This window comes from Phycodurus eques, chromosome 3 (assembly GCF_024500275.1).
Source record: "Phycodurus eques isolate BA_2022a chromosome 3, UOR_Pequ_1.1, whole genome shotgun sequence".
In the NCBI taxonomy this organism is placed as follows: domain Eukaryota; kingdom Metazoa; phylum Chordata; class Actinopteri; order Syngnathiformes; family Syngnathidae; genus Phycodurus; species Phycodurus eques.
The window spans coordinates 3,060,562-3,078,503 of NC_084527.1; the positions used below are offsets into that span (position 1 = coordinate 3,060,562).

The 17,942-nt window shown below is 44.7% G+C and overlaps 2 protein-coding genes across 2 annotated transcripts; one reads left to right on the forward strand and one right to left on the reverse strand.

Moving 5' to 3' along the window:
• Positions 1–606: 606 nt before the first annotated feature.
• tmem230b (transmembrane protein 230b) lies at positions 607–2,545 on the reverse strand. Its single transcript, XM_061671454.1, has 3 exons — positions 2,269–2,545; positions 1,465–1,587; positions 607–1,363 (listed from the first exon to the last, which is right to left on the reverse strand). Exons 1-3 carry the CDS (start codon positions 2,362–2,364, stop codon positions 1,223–1,225), a joined length of 360 nt encoding a protein of 119 aa, XP_061527438.1. The 5' UTR covers positions 2,365–2,545; the 3' UTR covers positions 607–1,222.
• Positions 2,546–6,299: 3,754 nt separating this feature from the next.
• adra1aa (adrenoceptor alpha 1Aa) lies at positions 6,300–16,608 on the forward strand. The gene is given in 4 exon segments (XM_061671452.1): positions 6,300–6,435; positions 9,015–10,315; positions 10,317–10,749; positions 15,127–16,608. Coding segments are annotated over 3 exon segments (1,437 nt in total). The 5' UTR covers positions 6,300–6,435; positions 9,015–9,877; the 3' UTR covers positions 15,693–16,608.
• The last annotated feature ends 1,334 nt before the right edge of the window (positions 16,609–17,942 follow it).

The window sequence follows — 17,942 nt, forward strand, 5'->3', positions numbered from 1 at the left end:
CTTAAAAGTATTTTCCCAAGTATATTTATATAATGTAGGAGTTGAAATACATTTTAGTTTTTGACCAAATTCGACTTTATTGAGATGTACCTGTGTAACAATACCAATTTTAAAAACTTGGCTCAACGAAAAAGAAAAAAAAACCTTTCTGCAGACAAAGTAGGTTCCCTGTGTTATTAACTTTGATAGTGTTCATACTGAGGGGAAACAAAAGATAGCTTTGGCTCAGGGTTTTGTTATTAAAACGTGTTTCCATAGCTTTGCTAACAAAAATAAAAATGAAAAATTAGCCAATGATGACAACTGCAAGAATACAGCTTACCTTTTGTTTTTTTTTCCCCTTAGAAATGTTAGAACGCCCTAAGCTCGTGGTTTTTAGACTGTGGTTTAAGACAATAGATTTGACACAAATCATTCTTGTAGCAGATATCAAACAAGTCGCTGGAATCGGGCGAAAAATGGATAGGGAATATCTTGTAACTCTGAATCTGTTGCATCATTGTCGTGAACGCTGCCCGGTTTCAAGTTCCCGTTGCTGCTGTCCCCATTTATTTATCTTTGTTGTCCCCGAGATTCCAATCAGTGCAACAAAATCTCAACCACGGTTGAGTTTACCTCTCTTTATTTATGCTGTGTCTTCATCCTCAAAGGTTGACCAAAAAAAAAAAAAAAAAAAGACTATCTTGACAAAAGAATAGAAATGACATATCGGTTTTCAAATGTAGGGAATAAAAGTTAAAAAGTGGCCAGAAAAAGAAATACTGAAAAATCTACTCAAGCACAGTAACAAATAATTTGTACATCAAAATGTGTCACTTACACTTGCTAACGCAGTAGTAAAGTCATAATTACACTACAATCAAGCAGCTGTTTGTAGTACACAATTACAGTTTGGGCCAAAAACAAGTCATCTTTTATTTTTACATTATTCCGCTACATTGTCTGCACAGCCATTTTGTCGTGTGAGGAAAAAGAAGTTTCCATGTAAATATCTCAGCATAAGGTAAGCACCTAATCAAAAAAATAATAATAATGAATTAAGTCATAAATTGCAGAGGTTTTAATTTACTGGAAAACAAAACGATGACATGTATCACACAATATTTGCTTCATATCAGCGAAGGAACTTTTTTTTTTAAAAAGCTACTAAAATTACATCCTTCACTGAGCGGGGACGTGTGACAAATTCGAGGACGTCGTTCTGCTTCAAGACACAACGCATTTAGTCATCAAAGTCTGGGATGTCATCGTAGGAGTATCCCGGGTATCCTTTCGATGCGTAATAAGCTATTCGCAGATGGTAAATTCCAGGAAGAAAAACAAGGATTCCTATGACCAGGACGGGAATGGTGCGGTCGGAGTGCTGGAAAAGGTTTGAAATAATAATCATCATCGTCATCACTTCAATGCAATGCATCTCAGATGTCCTCACTTTGGTGACAGGGTGAAAACGCTTTTACTCACAGTGACTCCAAAGTATCCCGCCAGGAGAAGTGAGCCGATGATGATTAACAGCGAGCCGATTAAGAACAGGACCGTGGCGAGCGCTATGGCTTTGTACGGCACTTTGGGTGGACTTCTTTTGAACTGTAACACAAGAGCAACATTCATTTCAGGACACTTTTCTCACTCATACTCTGAAAGCAAAGAGACTTTTTGTGTTGTTTTTGTGGGCCACGAGCTTTGAATGCGCATCGTGGCCTGCACGTGCGTGATCTTGTTCTGTGTGCTGTGCAACGTAAAATAACCGCAAGTGTGTATTTTGAATAAATCAGTGTAAGTAAATAAAATCAATTCTTTTGTTAGCCGCGAAGGTTATGTGTATAATTGCTGGGGATGTAAGCAGCATGAAAAACAAGGAAACTGTTTTGCGCATGTCAGTTTTAATTTAACCGGAAAATGTCTTATCAAAGATCAAACACCTTTTGTGAATTTTACATTTCAAATCCCTGTTAGAGAACAGCAAGTTGTGCAAGAAATACTGAAACATTGAACAAACGGACAAGTTCGGAGAAATTCAAATGATGTCACCTGTAAATGTTACAGTGCATCTTATGTTCATCTTGAAATCAAACTAAAAGCTGTAAATCACAAACATTTTGTGACATGTGTATAAGAGTACAAATGAAACTCGTTAGCATTACGGGGTAAAAAAATAAATAAAATAAAATAAAGGCCACGTCATTGCATAGACTCCTGGCGACACAGATACTTTGAAATAAGAAAATAAGACAAAACAATAATCATGTAATTTGTGAGCCACTGTACCTGTAAATCAATGTAGCCGTCGTCATGAGTGGCTAACCTGGAGTACTTCACAGTACTGGCAGGAACGCCGTTGGACACAACACTACGAGCTGGCATCTTTGCTTTGCTAATGAAAGCCTGCTTAATAGTGTCGACTTCTCCCTACAGCAACAATGACAACACGACGGCCATTATTCGGAGGCCTGGCTAGCGGTACATAACAAAACAAAGCCCCGAAGAAAACATGTCGGGACGGGATTATTTTTTGGACGCTGACTTTCGCTCTCCTTTATGCAACGTTTCCGGGTTTTCAGTACGCATGCGCAGAAGGCATTTAGGCTCGGGAGCATTGTTTACAAATATACTGACACACATACATATCTACCATATTTACAATTATTTTAAAAAAATAAAACATACAGTTTACACTAGTACACGTGTACAATAATACATTTGAATAAAATCAAAATTTTCCACATCCTCTTCAACTACACTGTGCCATCTCAACCGCTGGAGTGCGCTGTCGAGTCTTTAGTAGTGAAGACCAACTGCCACACGCTCTCCATTGTTACGCTGCAGACTTGCAAAAACGCTTTCAGGATTCGTATGAGTGTATGCGTGTTCATTTCCGCAGGTGTTCTCGCCGGTCATCTTTTTTTTTTTTTTTAATCACACCGAACTCAGTCTCACAAGATAACGTTTCTGTCCAGGCTGCGGGTTTGCTAATAAATCATAAATGATGATAATAAATCAAAGATGATGATATTCCGTCTGAGATTTCGTCTGGACGCTGTTTTGAGGGACAAAATAGCTGCAAAATATGAGCCTATTATAGGTTCAATGAATGCTAATGTTTTCAAACTGTATATTTATAAAATACTTTTCCCATGGCACATCAAAATACAGAACACACGGGTGATGTATTATTATCATGTATTATACATATTTATTAGGAAAAAAAAATAACTTTTCAGGTCAATTCCTTCCTGAAAGTATTTGTTTGATTGTTTCTTTAATAGTCTAATTTCTTGAGATGGTGAATTATTATTATTATTATTTTTTGTCAGCTGTCCATTTTAATCTGTGTGTACTGAATATATATAATGTATGTTTCACATTTTTAAATAAACCCCAGAAATAAATGATGCTTTCCACTCTATTTTCATTTATTGAGATGCACCTGTATGTTAAAAAACAACAACCCCGATATAGCCCAAGCTGCAGCAGATCAGCTCTGTGACAGAATCACCTTAGATTTTTTTTTACAAAAAAAACCTTACAACTTAAATACACTGACATTGCCCTGATCATGCCTAAAAATAGCCCGTGGTATAACATTCTATGAAACACATCCCATTTGCCCACAATTGGTCTCTCGAGAACAATTCAAGCTGTTGTGCTCAGTGAAGCGTTGACCCCACGACCTCCGCCCGCCTTTGCCCTGCAAGTGTGTTGGAAAGTTAGGGGAATATAAGCCACAAAATCATGCATTTATGATTCATATCCCCATTCCCCTTCGACTGGAACATTTGCCTTTAATTCATCTGACGCGCTGCAAGACAAATGTGTTTCTCGTCCACAGACTGGCCAATAAAGACGTATGTACCATGAAAAAAAAAAAGTGCTTAATGCGGCGTGTGGGCTGGTACGCATGCAGGTGCTGCAGACTTTGAAAGAGACACACAAACACAGACATCATGTCGTTATTCTTAGGTTGGCAGAGCGACACGCGCACACACAGCAGAAGACAAATCATTTGGCAGATATATGTGCTCCTTTATTGGACGGTACAAGTCATATTTTTGGCGGCTTGAATATGAGTTTGGAAAAGCAAATCCCTGTTTTTAGGATGTACAGTACAGGTACATCCAAAAGGAAGGCGATTTAGAAAGATTTGCGGTAGTTATGGTAAAAATGCAATTAACTTAGATGCCAATTCTATGAATTATTCAAACGGCCAGTTACATTGTTGTTTCCGTCCAAGTCCGTCCTACCCGATATGATATGATATGATACTCAAGTGTTTTTTTTTGGGCTGTCTCTATTTCAGGTGCGAGCGTGTGAGGAGGTGGACAGCTGTCATAAAACCAGAAGCTTCATAAGCCAGATGACGCAGCCCGGCACCTTCATTTCACGGTGTCAGGGCGAAGGTCACCCCCCCCCCCCCAAGGAGTATCATAGCTTCCGGAACGCGATTGCGCCAAAATAACATATGGTAGCGCTTCAGTTTGTCTTCTGTTAAGTGACAAACAAATTCTGCACATTCATTCTTTCATCTGACGAATTGATGCAATTAAGGCCAATGTCAGTGGAAATCAATTAACATTAATGTGAATGCTTAGCTCAGGTCGTCGTCTCGTCTGATGGGGGACCGTTTCCTCCGGTGGGGAGATTTTAATTTGGCTATCTTTGAAAAGTCGTCGGCCCAAACAGGTAATTGCTTTTCCAACAGGTTTGAGTTAGCGCAAACAAAACCGTTCACAGATGCAAAGAGCCAGCTACCGATAGCCGCACATGAAATGACGACGCCATTGTCATTGTTGTTATTTATGTAATATTTTCAACACAGAAATATTCCTTTGCCTTGTTTTGTGATCAAATGTTCGTTCAGTCGTGAAAGAAAATGTTACAACATATTAACTGACTCTGCTGATGTAGAACACGCTTGGTTGTGTTTGTGCACTATAATTATCTGCAATCAATCTTGTTCGACTTGATGTCTGCGACACCAAAAGTAAAAGAAAGTCTTCACACGGAGAACTCCATTGCGCTTTAAAAGTAGGATTTCCCTTTTTCCTCACGACAAGATTGAGGACAGTTTGTCTTGCCCAAGGACACTTGAACGGCGGAGAGTCGATTTGAAGCGCTTACTCGTCGGTCAGTGGACGAGCCGTTCCGCCGACTGAGCGACATTCGCCCTGCAAAGGGAACTTTTTGACTTTCAACGTGACATTTGAATGTTTCTCCATGTATCCTGCCTTTATGTTGGGATTTAGCTTAAATGTCATCTTTTAATCGAATCTCTTTTTTGGGGGGAGTTTCCGACTATGAAAGGTGCAAAGCCAAATCAACTCGCCTTGCCTCCCTTCATTTGCACACAGGCTGAAGCGATTTGGAGTTTAGCCGTCCATCCATTTTGGATATCGCGTGTCGTGATTATCGGGTGAGCCAAAACAAAAAAAACACAAGCATGGGGAAGTTAAGATTCGAACCCTGTACCTCAGACGTGTGAGGCGGACGTGCTGATCACTATTCCACTATGCTGCCCTCATTGTTTTAAAAGGATGAAGTTTGCAAATGTTTCTCAACAAAAGGGCTTCTTTCTGCGCGCTCGAACAGACTAATTAGATGTCTCCTGATAAAAGCAATTACCCGCCAAATTCAATTAACAGTGCATGTGATTGTTGTAGCTTAGTCTCTTCATCATACCTTGACTGGAGCGAGAGAGAGAGAGAGAAAAAAAAGGGGGCGTCGTGTGCAAGCACTGGTTGAATAATACAATGTCCTTCATGGATTGGCACCGTGCAGATGAATTGTAATTGCCTGTTGCACCTCACGCAACTGCAAAGGTGCATTGACCGGATGCTTTTAATTATTGAAACCAAAGGTTATACATGAATATGAACAAGGTTAAACTTACATTTGTTTTTTGTGTGTGTGTGCTTTGAGTGTAAAGTGTACGCAATAAGAAACTCGTCAAGTTCAGCCAATGAGCTATGAAAAGAAAAGCGAGGCTTGTAAAAGTCCCAAAAGTAGTCCTACCACATTTTTTTTTCTTTTTCATTGGGGTTCTCCTTAATGGAGGTGAGAAACTGAACGTCGGTGGAATATTTGTGAATGGAAGTCACTTTGGGGGATGGGGGGAGTGATTGGCTGGAATGACGTGCAGAGTGGAATGATGCGGGAACGGCCGGGGCGGGGTTGGGCAGGGGGGCACCGTGCAAGGATGGGGATGCTGACTGCGTGGTGGGGGAAGGGGGGGGTGGGGGCACACACCGCCCAAGCAGACTGAGCAGTCATGCTGAAGTCCTCATCGCTCTTTGGAGTGTCGGGGGGCACGCGGAGGGAGCTCCGTCGTGAAGCTTATTTCCCCGGCGGTGGGTGCAGTTGCTTTCTGGCTCTCAGCGCACGCACAGAGACTCCGCGGGCGCAGATGTGGCCGAGACGTCAAAGCCCAACAACACATTGGTGAGTCCGGCTCGTTTATTTGATCTTCAAAAAGAAAGACACTCCAGTAGAGGAGCGCTACATTTGATATATAATTATTCAATAATCCCGACATTGTTGCGGTCACTGGCTGCTGTAAAATGCAAAGCAATAAGAATCAATTTGCGGGTACTCTATTCAAAAATTGGACATACATTGAACTGCATCTAAAACAGCACAATGAACTAGAACTATAATGAATACGAAGGCACATTCTTGCAGTAATTAGTCACAATATATACATAATTGTAACTAAGTGTAGTACAAAATTGGACAGCAATCTCAGAGTATTTATGCAAACATTCGGCCTACCAAGGAACTATCTTTTTTTTCCCCTTTTTGCTTTCATAAGGTGAAATGCATTGACCATAAAATGAAGCACACCTGCAATATCAAACAACAGGATTGTCACCCCATCCTCCGAAAGAGGACGCGCAGGGGCCGCAACCGTGCACAACGGTAGCCGACCTGCACAATCTCATACAATTCAGCAAAACAAAACCCGACAAAAATACCACATCGTCAAGTTGATGATCTATTTGGAATGGTACAGAATTGACAGTTACTGTTTATTCATTGTGGCATTGGAAATACAAGCATAAGTATTGGTGTTTGTGCTTTATGATCTTGTTCGTATGTTTGCCTACCTTGTGGCGTTGCTGACATTTCAGCCAAATGTGACAGTGGCAAACCAAACTGAGCAATATTTGCTTTGTAAATGCAGAATGATTGACAGAGCTGTGATGCTGAATTGGATGAAAGTGTGCAGGTGCAGCTACGACTTTTCCCCGACAATCTGCTTCAACTGCACCCTGAAAGGTCTTTCTCCTCTGTGAGAGGGTTGCTGTTTTGCTCCCTTAAACGTCCCACAAGCATCTTCACATTTGAGTTAATGAAGTGGCTTGCAGTGCTTCTCAATGGCAATGATTTTCAATCTTAAAAATGGACTTCATGGCTCCGTGCCCGGCAAAATTCTAACAATGGGCACGAGTCAGCTTGCGCTGTCATTCTTGAGGAGGACTCCACAGTGAGGTTCCGTCAGGTAGCTGACCAGACTGCTTCCCCTGCGCGAGGATGTGGAGATTGCAAGCGAGCCAGAGTGGATGCTTACACTTCCACTTAAAAATAACCGCAGCCACGGCGTGGCCATATGCCTCAAAATGTCCTTGACGTTATTGTGAATCCCAGACCCAGCTCATTAGCGGCTATTCGTGGTAGGGTGTCTGCCAAGTTCACTCATTCTCTTCCCACCATAATATTGCGAGCGTATATAAAAGGGAAGGCCTTCCTCGCATTTGGCACCACATCAGCTCCGTGGACTACCCGTGGAGTATGAACTGCTAAAAAAGATCAAGAGCACATTACTCGGCTCATCTCCAAGCACATACCGGGCCGCTTTCTTGATGGCTCAATATAACGGACTTCCATCCAATCATCTCAGAAAGAGGATGAAACGGGATGTAAATCTGAACACTCAAGAAATGGGCCGCTTTAATCAAACGGAGCACTCCGATACAAGGAAAGCAATCATGGTTGCACGCACGCACTGCTGATTTCCTCCAGTTCGGCAAATGCCATGCGTTGTATATATACAAACCAAACTATTTGATTGAAGCCGGGGTTGATGTACATCCCCACTTCCAATGTAGTTGGGCCGTTGGGTTAAACGTAAATAAAAACAGAATACAATGATTTGCAAATCATGTTCAGCCTATATTTAATTGCATACACAGCAAAGGCAGTTAATGTACATACTGATATACTTGATTGTTTTTAGCAAATAATCACAAACTTAGAATTTTCCATCAAGTCCAAGACGATGGCAGCACAACTGTCTTCTGAAATGCCCACGTGGATAAACATTTACAGAACACTTTTTGTAACCTCCTCAAAGGCAATACGCACCGCAGCATGCAGACTCATAGTGTACATCTTCCCAATTGTGCGAGTGGAAGAGGCGCTGAGCTGCCGGTCCCCGATGACCGCGAGGCCACGCGTTCCGTGAGGTGACGCCGAGTCCATCAAACACTCCGGAGCCTTCTGTGCAATATTGAGCAGAGATTTGCAGCAAAATGTCAGTGGTTAATAGGGCGGCGGGGAAAGGAGAGGAGAGAGCGAGAGACGCGAAGGGACAACACGACGCTTTTTCACCACAGAGAAGCCACAGCGTTGTTTCACGTGGGTCTGAAGTGAATTATCTTTCGCTCTTTTGTTTATGTCGTCATTTTTTTCCCCCACATTTGTTCTGTTCTGGTGCTATGTACTTGTGGGATGCGTTCCAACTAAAAATGAGGGTGAAAAAAGGAAAGTCGTCAGTTTTGACATTCATTTATTTAATCTGCAACATGGCATTATGTTTTGTCGATGGGTGCAAAACGAAGCCGTCGTCACACTGATCTGCCGGGCTGAGCCTTAAATATTGTCGCTGCGCACGTGGCCATGAAGAATCTGACTTACAGAAAGACAGCGAGGCAAACAACGCAAACTAAAAAGACAAAACAAGAACGGCATCTTTGATTTTCCGATGCATGTCAGTTTTAATGTCCTCTGTCCTTTCAAAGGTTGCGGACGCTGCAACACTTCCAAGCCCGCTGTATGAACTCTGCAAATACTCCAGCAAACAAGAGCAGCAATCTGGAACGTGACTGCGCCCACCGACAATCTTGTTGTGGACTTGAATTTCGTCTTTGGAGAGTGACACTCTCAACCCAAATTTGAAACGGACTACAATGTCTATTGTACTGGGGTTACCTGCCCCGAGGGTCTTTTTGACGGGATCTCCACGACCTTGGAGCGAACATTTCCTCTTCTGGCGACAATCCCCCAGACACGTCACACAACTTTGAGGAATAGTACCTTCAACCGGATTTGAACCGTTTTTTTTTTTTTAAGACTGAAACTGTGCAGTGAACACAAAGACAAAGCCAGGCTCCCGTACAAAATGGCCGCACAAAGTCACCCATCCAGTGGCAGCTCCGTGCCCGGTACAGGTAGCCGGACGCCCCCATCATCCATCCCGAACGTCCTCGCAACTGGGCCAACCCGCTTCTGACACCATTTGTCACAAAACTCCACTTTTCAGAACTCATGCCAAATGTTTAGAGTGCGCACCGATCTTTCAGCACCATGACGTGCACACAAATATGCAGAGTAGCATCCATTTTGAACTGATTTTCAATATGGAGCATGAACATTTTGAAGGAATTCATCGCTCCTCCCCCTGTGTTGCTGCACACATCATGCGGTTGCGAGACAATATTTCATTCGGCAGCAATCGCTTTCAAACTGTGCTTTGTCAAGGCTGAATACTGACATTCATGACATGCGCTAATGTCGCCCTCCACCTGTGGTGAAACCTAAAACAAAAGCTGACACAGGCTGCCGCATACAGACTCGGTCCAGCGTCATTGCGGTCCCGGCACAGATGGCTCCTCTGACTCAAAACTGCTCCAACTGCAGCCAGGTGTCGGCTCCAGAACTCAGCACGGTCAAGGCTGTAGTTCTGGGCTCGGCGCTAGGCGTCTTCATCGTGTTCGGAGCGGTCGGGAACATCCTGGTCATCCTCTCAGTAGTTTGCCACCGACACCTGCGGACAGTCACCCATTATTTCATCGTTAATCTAGCAGTGGCGGACCTGCTACTGAGCTCTACGGTACTACCCTTCTCTGCCATATTTGAGATCCTGGACCGCTGGGTGTTTGGCCGGGTCTTTTGTAACGTGTGGGCAGCTTTAGACGTCCTCTGCTGCACGGCTTCAATCATGAGCCTGTGTGTGATCTCTGTGGATCGCTACGTCGGCGTCAGTTACCCGCTGCGTCATCCGGCAATAATGACAAAGCGCAGGGCCCTGCTGGCTGTCACGCTGCTTGTGGGCGCTGTCTGTCGTCATATCCATCGGCCCGCTGTTCGGCTGGAAAGAGCCGGCACCGGACGACGAATCCGTCTGCAAGATCACCGAGGAGCCAGCCTACGCTATCTTCTCGGCCGTGGGCTCCTTCTACCTGCCCCTGGCCATCATCCTGGCCATGTACTGCAGGGTTTACGTGGTGGCTCGCAGAGAGAGCCGAGGCCTGAGGGAGGGTCACAAGACAGACAAGTCGGATTCAGAGTTCGTGATCCTCCGGATCCATCGAGGCAACACGACCGCGAGCGACGACGAGACCCTTCGCAGTCGCACGCACTTTGCCCTGCGATTGCTCAAGTTCTCTCGGGAGAAGAAGGCGGCCAAGACGTTGGGCATTGTCGTGGGCTGCTTCGTACTCTGCTGGCTGCCTTTCTTCCTGGTCCTCCCCATCAGTGAGTATCAACTTGTCAATGCTTTCGTGCTATTGTTATTGAAAATACTTCAGCTCCCTTCAATTCATTTTGTGTGTTCCTCTCACCGGTCGCAATATCAGGTAACATCATCTAGTAGTCACCTACGTTGTAATAAGAAGATGCAATACTGGCTATAAGGTCAGTGAGAAGAGTGCAGACCTCCTGCAAGGCCAAACGATCCTAAACATGTCTCATCCATCCATTCGGTTTTCCTTCTCATCCCGTTCAGTGTCGCAGGGATCTGGAGCCTACGGCAGACTTCAGGCGAAAAGCGAACTTCACCCTGCACCGGTCGCCAGTCCATCACAGCGCACGTATAGAGACAGACAAGCAATCCCCTTCACACGGTCACTGGCTAACTAAAAACACTGAAATCTCCCTTTATCCATCGTCTAAAATGGAATTTTAAGCCACTTAAAAATATCCTGGCGATGTCACATAGTTTCGTGCCTAAACTTTACACCACATTTAGTTGTACTTTCATGAAGACCACACATGCAAGACAGCTGTATTCATCTTATAACTGAATAGAAGTTGAAAATCAATGTCCTACTTCTAACTTGTTAGTCAATGCAGTTTCATTATAATCAGAAACAGAATCTTTATTTGCCAAGTATGTCCAAAAATTTGTCTCCGGTAGTTGGAGCCGCTCTAGTACGACAACAGACTTTGGAGACATAAAGACATTGACCAAAAAAAAAAAAAAAAAAAAAAAAAAACAGTCACTGAGCAATAAAGGGTTGCTAGTTATCTGGTAATGCCGGTACATAATTGTTTTTTTTTTTGACAATTGTGCAAAAAGATGCAGAGTCCTCTAGCACTCAGAGCAGTTCGAATGACTAATATTGCAATAGTCCGGTGCAATGACCATTGTGCAAAGGGCACCGAGACTTCAAGTAGTGTATGCGGTTTAAAGTGACGAGTAGTGCGACCATCTGGGACAATGATGGTTGTGCAAATGTTACAGATACTCCTCAATCCGTGTGCAAATGGAGCAGATGCTACTCTGGCACTGAGTGGCCAGTATATGCAAATAGTGCAGCATGGCGAGACAACTACAGTGAGTGCACGAGTAATGCATAATTGGCCCCACAGAAATGTGACAACGAACTCAAGTGAAAAAATTGCCAGCATGTTGTAATGGAATTGTAGGTTAGGTGTTTAAGAAGTTGATCGCAAGAGGGAAGAAGCTGTTGGAATGTCTGCTAGTTCTAGTTTGCATTGATCGGTAGCGCCTACCTGAGGGAAGGAGCCGGAAGAGCCGGTGACCGGGATGCGGAGGGTCCGAGAGGATTTTGCACGCTCTTGTCTTAGTTCTGGCAGCGTGCAAGTCCTCAAGGGTGGGTAGGGGGGTACCGACAATCCTTTCAGCAGTTTTGATTGTTCGTTGCAGTCGGAGTTTGTCCTTTTTTGTAGCAGCACTAAACCAGACTGTGATGGAAGACCACAGGACCGATTCGATGACCGCTGTGTAGAACTGTCTCAGCAGCTCCGGTGGCGGGCCGTGCTTTCTCAGAAGCCGCAGGAAGTACATCCTCTGCTGGGCCTTTTTGAGGACGGAGTTGATGTTGGTCGCCCACATCGGGTCCTGAGAGACTGTAATTCCCAGGAACTCGAAGGTCTCGACAGTTGACACAAGGCGGCTGGACAACGTGAGGGGCAGCTGTGGCGAAGGATGCCTCCTGAAGTCCACGATCATCTCTACAGTCTTGAGCGCGTTCAGCTCCAGGTTGTGTCGGCCGCACCGCAGCTCCGGCGCTCCGCTTCCTGTCGATATGCAGACTCGTCACAGTCCTCGATGAGGCCGATGACAGTGGTGTCATCTGCAAACGTCAGGAGTTTGACAGTCGGGTGCGCTGAGGTGCAGTCGTTCGTGTAGAGAGAGAAGAGCAGCGGAGAGAGGACACAACCTTGGGGCGCCCCAGTGCTGACGCTGCGTGCGGATGAGGTGGCCTCCCCCAGCCTGACCTGCTGTGTCCTGCCCGTCAGAAAGCTGTAAATCCACTGGCAGATGGCAGGTGAGACGCTGAGCTGGAGAAGCTCGGATGAAAGGAGTTCAGGGATGATGGTGTTGAACGCTGATCTGAAGTCCACGAACAGGATCCTCGTGTAGGTCCCTGCACTGTCGAGGTGTTCCAGGATGAAGTGCAGTCCCATGGTGACAGCATCATCCGCAGACCTGTTCGCTCGGTAGGCAAACTGCAGGGGGTCCAGCAGGGGACCTGTGACACTCTTGAGGTGGTCCAGCACGAGGCGTTCAAAGGACTTCATGACCACAGAATGCAAGGCGACAGGCCTGTAGTCATTTAGACCCGAGATTGCAGGTTTCTTGGGGACTGGAATGATGGTGGAGCTTTTGAAACAAGATGGTACTTCGCACAGCTCCAGAGATCTATTGAAGATCTGTGTGAAGACTTGTAAAATATACAACTTGGTACATTTGAGGACCAAAAGTCAGTGTGGAAGTTAAATTATACATTCATGCATTTCATTGTGTTGAATGATTTACATCCCTGGCAAAGTAAGTGCTACTTGAAGGTTGAATGGGAGCAATCAAAATGTCTAATCTGTAGGAGAATAAAGTCAACGTGTGTAGAAGCTGAATAGCCTCGCGACCTGCACCGCTTTGATCTGGCCATGCCGGTAAACTCATCGCAAATCGGCTCTCTAGATCTTTGAGATCACTAAAGTGGTCCCTTGTCTGTAAGCAATCGCTCAGAATATGAGCGCAATGTCTTTCAAACGCACTTCCACTGATTGAAGTGTCAATCCCGCGTCCTCTGACCCTCGTGTCTGAGCATCATTAAATAACAATCTTAGAAACAGACCGGCGGAGCCATCAAACCCGTCAGACTTTATGACGTCCCGTACCTGATGGAGACAAACCCGAGGGAAAAAAATCACACAAATTACCAGAACATGCATGACATACAGATAGAAAAGATACAAAAGAAAAATCTTGATTCATTAGCAAAGGAACATGATGAGGATATCAACTATTATGGATCATCCAACTTTTAAAACTAGTTTTCGGATACTTGCTTTGCCTTTGCAGTTCAGACCGTCAAAGCACATTTAGGACTTACTGGACATCGCTTCCCACCGCTATCGTTAAAATATGGAATGAGAAAATATTTCACCTTTTATAAGAGTACCAAGGCCATTCCCTTTTGCAGTTCCTTTCATTTGTATCCTGTATTGTAGGCGATGTATTATTTTAAAAATGGGTTTTTTTTTGTGTTGTTTTTTTTTTTAAATGTAGCTTTCATTTGCAGTGGAGGACAAGTTACACTTCATTTAGTTACACAAAAGGGAAAATATTAAAAACACCTTTCAATATGATGTAGTGTAGTTAGTAGTACAACTGCAATATTAAACATGATGAAATTAATACCCCTCTGATGGTGTCAGTTGACAAAAATCCAACGCTTGCATTTGACTTTATTAGATTAAGTGGGCGTACCTAATGTTGTGGCTGGAGAAAATAATTAGAAATCCTGTTGATTTATGGCTCGTCTTGGAATTTCTGTAACCAGTCCGAGACGAGAAGAAAATGCGGCCAGCTTGTTTTCATTTCGAAGACACTTACGCACTGGCACGTGATGTTGAGTTTCATTTGTCCACGTCACGCTGTGGGTGGTGGAGGGGCAAAGCCGTGTGACTCACTAACACCGTAACCATGAAACAGTGACATCACTCGGGCACGCTTATCGGAGTCCATTGAAATGTAAAGCGGAACATTGACGACAAAGAATGGGTGTGTGCAGTCAGAAAAGACGACGACGATGCTCAGCGAAGATGAACAAACCGACAAGTCAAAGGGGGGGGGGGGGGGGGGGGGGGACACAGCAGGAATGGAGTGGAAATAAGACGCAGCTGAAACCACTCAGACTAATCACGGCACACAGCTGTGAGACGCGTCACTGATTGGCTGATGCCCGACGGGTCAGGCCTGATGAGACACAAATAAGAAGACACAAAAAGGAACAAGGCAGAACGATAGCGGGGTACGATACACGCCACGGTACTATCATCCGATTATCGGACGTCATCGGATGTTAATTGGTCGACACCGAGTTTGCCTGAGCCACAGACGAAAGGCCAATTAAGAAGCGACCTTAAGCTTGTGTTGTTGCGGTATATAATTAGAGGAGCAACTGGCTGTGTTGAGCGTTTCACCACCTATATTGAGCCAAGGCGCATATTTGACGTTGCAAAAATCTCATGCCACGTCCCCTCCCCATCTTCCCAACACTGTCAGGAACTAAATCTGCTTACTCAATAAAAAATAAAGTCTGAGCCTAACACTCAGTCGGTCTGTTTGGTGATTCTGTGTCTCTTAAAACGCCCCTGCAGGCTCCATGTTCCCCGCTTATAGACCGCCGGACACAGTCTTCAAGATCACCTTCTGGCTGGGCTACTTCAACAGCTGCATCAACCCCATCATCTACCCGTGCTCCAACCAGGAGTTCAAGAAGGCCTTCCAGAGTTTACTGGGAGCTCACTGTCTGAGGGCCACTTCGAAACCGCATCATCATCATCATCAACATCAACATCTGGCTGTGGGCCAGAGTCAGATGCACGTCCACAACCAGCCCCTGACTCTGAACCTTGCCGGCGGGGGGGCATCCTGTGGCCTCAGCCCCTACTCTCCCGTTGATCTGTCCAGGACTCCGTCTTCCCGGGATAGCAGGGAGTGGAAGGTTTTCTCGGACGGTCCCGCCGGGGGAACCGGGCCAGCAGACAAAAGCAGAAAAGTGGCCCAACTTTGCAGTAAAAGCTTCCAGCGGACCTGCTGCTGCGTCCCCATCGGTGGCAGCCCCGGGCAGGAGGCAAACTGCGCCCGTCCCCCTCTGGTCGGAAACCTTCCCACCATTAAAATCCATCAATTGTCCTTGTCGGATAAAGGGGAGCCTGTATAACCTCTGTATTCTCACATGAGAGCATATTTATTGACTGGAGCCAGCAGTCTAGCGTTTTTAAAATGGTTTCCTCCGAGGGCCATATACAGGAAACGCTACGGTTAAAAATGCTAAAACCAGACCATTGAGAAATTATTTATGATACTTCTTTAGAAAAACGACTACGTCACAGCAGTCTGCTGAAGGTGACAGGCAAAAAGTTTAGGATTTTTCAGGATTTTGGCCCTATATTGACTAGAGCCGCCCCAGCACTTAGCAGCAACTTAATCTCATCTCCACGTTCAGAAGCAAAACAAGAGTAAAAGTGTACTAAGCTGAAATTTTTGAAAGCAGTTACTTGAGGATCATTGTGATAGTCTTCTAAATAGGACCTTGGCATGGAGCAGAAAGCGGACGGAAACATTTTTGCTTCTCACACTGAATTTTCTTTATTCACCTGGTCATTATGATGACAAATTTGTTTCTATTTCAGTTGTAAATAGTTTATTTGCATCTTTGCATAGTTAGAAAATAATAATGTTGTGGGCTGTGTCAATTGTTATTTTTAGTCGGTATATTCCACAAATTTTTTTTTTAGCAGCCATAATTTGGACACTCCTGATTTAACTCCTTAAAATTTGACAGTCATAATGTATATGCCATCCGTGGACGCGGATGGTCTTGCAGGAAGAAGCCAAGACGTGAAGCAGACACATTTTCTTTGGCTTGGTTTTGTGCAAACGTATCGTTTACGTATTATACAAATATGCTACCGAAGAACATTCAAATGTATTGTTTTGTTGCATGATAAATAAAGCACGTCAGTGGTGCTTCAGCGATCTCAAAATCTTCCCCAAAGGAACCTTTCGTACGTCCATGTCACGAGACAATAAATTTGTCATTCACCAGCAAGGGTTTCATGGTGACATTTGTGGACTTTAACCATCCAAAACTTGAGGTCCATTCATCTCTCTGCATATTCCCACAAATTGATGCACCTCCTGCGGTCCGTGAGCCAGATGGAAGTCTTAATATACTCATGTGGAATTTTGACTGACCCTGTGGTTGCTGACCTCAATCCTGACCAGGATTGAGGTCAGGTATGATTAAAAAAAATAACAAGCACACGCACACGCACGCAAACAAACACCAGATTCGGATGTCAAGATAAATCATGTACAGTCTCTCAGGCTCCTCTCATCCATACATCTGCCATCCACATACGCAACTTGCTGCCTTTTGTCAGATCATCCATGTATGGTGATGTTGACCAGTGCCAAGGTTCATAACAGCAAAGTGTGTCCAAAGGGCAAGAGGATCTGTGCCAGCAAGGTTGATTTATTTCCTCCAGGGTGCTTTTTTTTTTTATGGCAGTGATGCCCGTCAGCATCTGCGCGTCGTTCTCACCTTTGCGCGTCAAGTTTGCTCGAACAAGTGCAGCCGACAGCTTCCCCACACAGGGGAGCTGCCAGAGTGCTTGTCATTGGCTGGCATGTCTGTGAACTTGAAAGTCACGCCATCTCCGCACAGATGCCATTAGGGGAGACACTAGCAGCGGCACTAAACCCGTTGACGATACTGCTGCCCTAATTCTCATCTCCCTCTATTGTCCTCTGCATGGGGATTATGACCATCAACCCCTCCAACAAATAACTGTGTCCTGATACATATTTTTTTTTCCTTACGCATCCGTCTGGAATGAATACTTGAATTAGATTTGAAGCTCTGTGTGAGTCAGCTGTAGACGACAGAGCAAGTTTGCCATGTTGATTTAACACCCAATCATGAGTTGAGGATTGGATGTTTATTGAAGATTCTGGTCAAATCATAAACTGTACAAAGAAATGTATTGGAAACTTGGCCTTTGGACATGCTCAAAAAAAATAAGAAAACAGATTTAGGGCTCTATTTTCATGACCGGCGAAAGCGGTCAAGCTGTGCCGCTGTGGGAGTGTTTAGAGCCGACTTCATTTGCCGCCAATCAAAGCGGCTCCTCTCATTCCCCTCAAATGTGGCGCAATGCCTTGATGGAGGCATCTCAGTGCGGAAGATGACGATGCGTCATCGCAGCGATCCGTGCTTGACTGGAGCATCGTCTCTGCTCTTGACGGTGTGGCAACAGACAATGTGAGCGGGTAATATTTTTAAATACAGAATGAGCTGGTGATAACATGGCCTGAGTAGAAGTAAGTTTAGACCGACTTTCTGGCACCAAATTGGCACTCCGCTGGGCACATCTCAGAGGACAAACCCTCGCGACGCAGCTTGGCG